Genomic DNA, 1,605 nt, shown 5'->3' with positions numbered 1-1,605 from the left:
AGTGAGCTAACCAGCCGGCTACAATGGATTTTTAATTTTATTATTTTTTATTTTTTTTCCTTTTTGTCTTTTTTCGTGACCGGCAACGGATCGCAANAAAAAAAAAAAAATCAAAGATGTGTGCCAGGTGCTCCCATGACGGAGATAATGATATTATCTCCATTTCGAAGATGAGGAAACTGAGGCTCAAAGAGGCCAAGTGACTTATACAGGATCCCAACTCCCAAGGCCAAGTCTTGACCTCTGAGCTATAATGTCTTGGTTGGGTAGTGGCAGGTCCCCTTTTATGAAATCATGCAATTTGGAGATACAAATGGGAATGTGAGCTTGAACATGTTTGGTCAGAGACCTAGAATGGCTGCTGAGGGCCCCAGACTCACACGTCATACTGCGAGGCCAGCCCACAGTTCGCTCTGTGGTGACTGTAGAATCGGTTTTCCAGATCAATGTGGGTCTCCCCGATGAGGTCATCAGAACCCACAAGGTCATGATCGAATATGGCCACGGTCAGCTCTGGCTCAGCCGGGAGGGAGATACTTAGCTCCAGGACCCTGGCCAGGAGGGAGAGTGGCTGAGGACACCTCCACACCCTAGGAGGTGGTGTAGGGTGGGAGTAGGGGTGTCAGCAGCGTGGGTCCATTCCACCACCATCACCAGGCCAGTTACCCAAGTGAGAGCCCTTGGGCCACAGGGCCTGATGGTCAAATTGCTCCCCCATCCCTATCCCCAGGGCCCAGCCTCACTCTCCAAAGACGGGGTTGAGCTGCTTGGGGATATAGCGTTCCTTGGTGTCCTGCCGTTCCCGGCCAGCGCTCACCACCACATAGGGGTCTGCTTTGCCGTTAGGGTCTGCAGGAGCCAGGTTGGTAGCCTAGTGGGACAGTATGGAGTGGAATTGGAAGAAGTGTCATTGTCATAGCCCAAGATTATCCTTGTTGGACCTAATCTCAGATTAAATGTAAGCAGGAAGTTACCAAGGAGAGATCTCCCGCTGTGAGAAGTTAACTGGGAGGTTCAAGATGCCGTTTATTTTCAATTAGTTATGAGATGCTTAAGACATACAAATAAGTATAATGAAAAATATAATAAAAAACAAGATATGTGGAACAATGTACAGAATAAGGGACTTGTTCAATTTATGACTCTCCATATTGTTTGTCTTTTATTTTTTATGATGAGCATCTTTTACTATTAGGAATAATTAAGGGTTAGCATGGTGCTGGTAACACCAAGGTCACAGGTTCGGATCCCCTTACCACCCAGCCACCAAAAAAAAAAAAAAAAAGAGTGTTTTAATTAAATGAAAAATAATACATTGAGCATGCGTGTGCCCAGTTTAATAAATGAGACATTACTAACAAACTGAGAAACCCTTAATAAGCTTACCTGATTTAATTCCCTCCTCATCCCTGAAGTAACCAAAACCCTTTACTAGGGATTTACCACTAACATATGTATTTTTATACTTTTATTACCTATATAAGTATCCCTGAGTAATATGTAGCACTATTTTACATATTTTTTGTGGGGTTTTTGGTTTGTTTTTTGGGTTTTTGCAGTTGGGGGATCTGAACACTTGACCTTGGGGTTACAAAGCCATGCTCT

At 44.2% G+C, this 1,605-nt stretch overlaps 1 protein-coding gene across 1 annotated transcript in view; it reads right to left on the bottom strand.

Moving 5' to 3' along the window:
• Nucleotides 1-376: 376 nt before the first annotated feature.
• Nucleotides 377-1,605, bottom strand: part of LOC103583873 (fer-1-like protein 4) — a 5,650-nt gene continuing 4,421 nt past the window's right edge. Inside the window, exons 2-3 of the mRNA XM_008565068.1 lie at nt 744-871; nt 377-551 (exon numbers count right to left, since the gene is read on the bottom strand). Coding sequence (XP_008563290.1) covers nt 377-551; nt 744-871 — 303 coding nt within the window. The remainder of the gene's footprint in view (nt 552-743; nt 872-1,605) is intronic.

Source organism: Galeopterus variegatus, unplaced genomic scaffold, assembly GCF_000696425.1.
Source record: "Galeopterus variegatus unplaced genomic scaffold, G_variegatus-3.0.2 Scaffold29672, whole genome shotgun sequence".
Lineage (NCBI taxonomy): Eukaryota > Metazoa > Chordata > Mammalia > Dermoptera > Cynocephalidae > Galeopterus > Galeopterus variegatus.
Note: the sequence above shows the minus strand (reverse complement) of the source record. Positions and strands in the feature narration are given on the sequence as shown.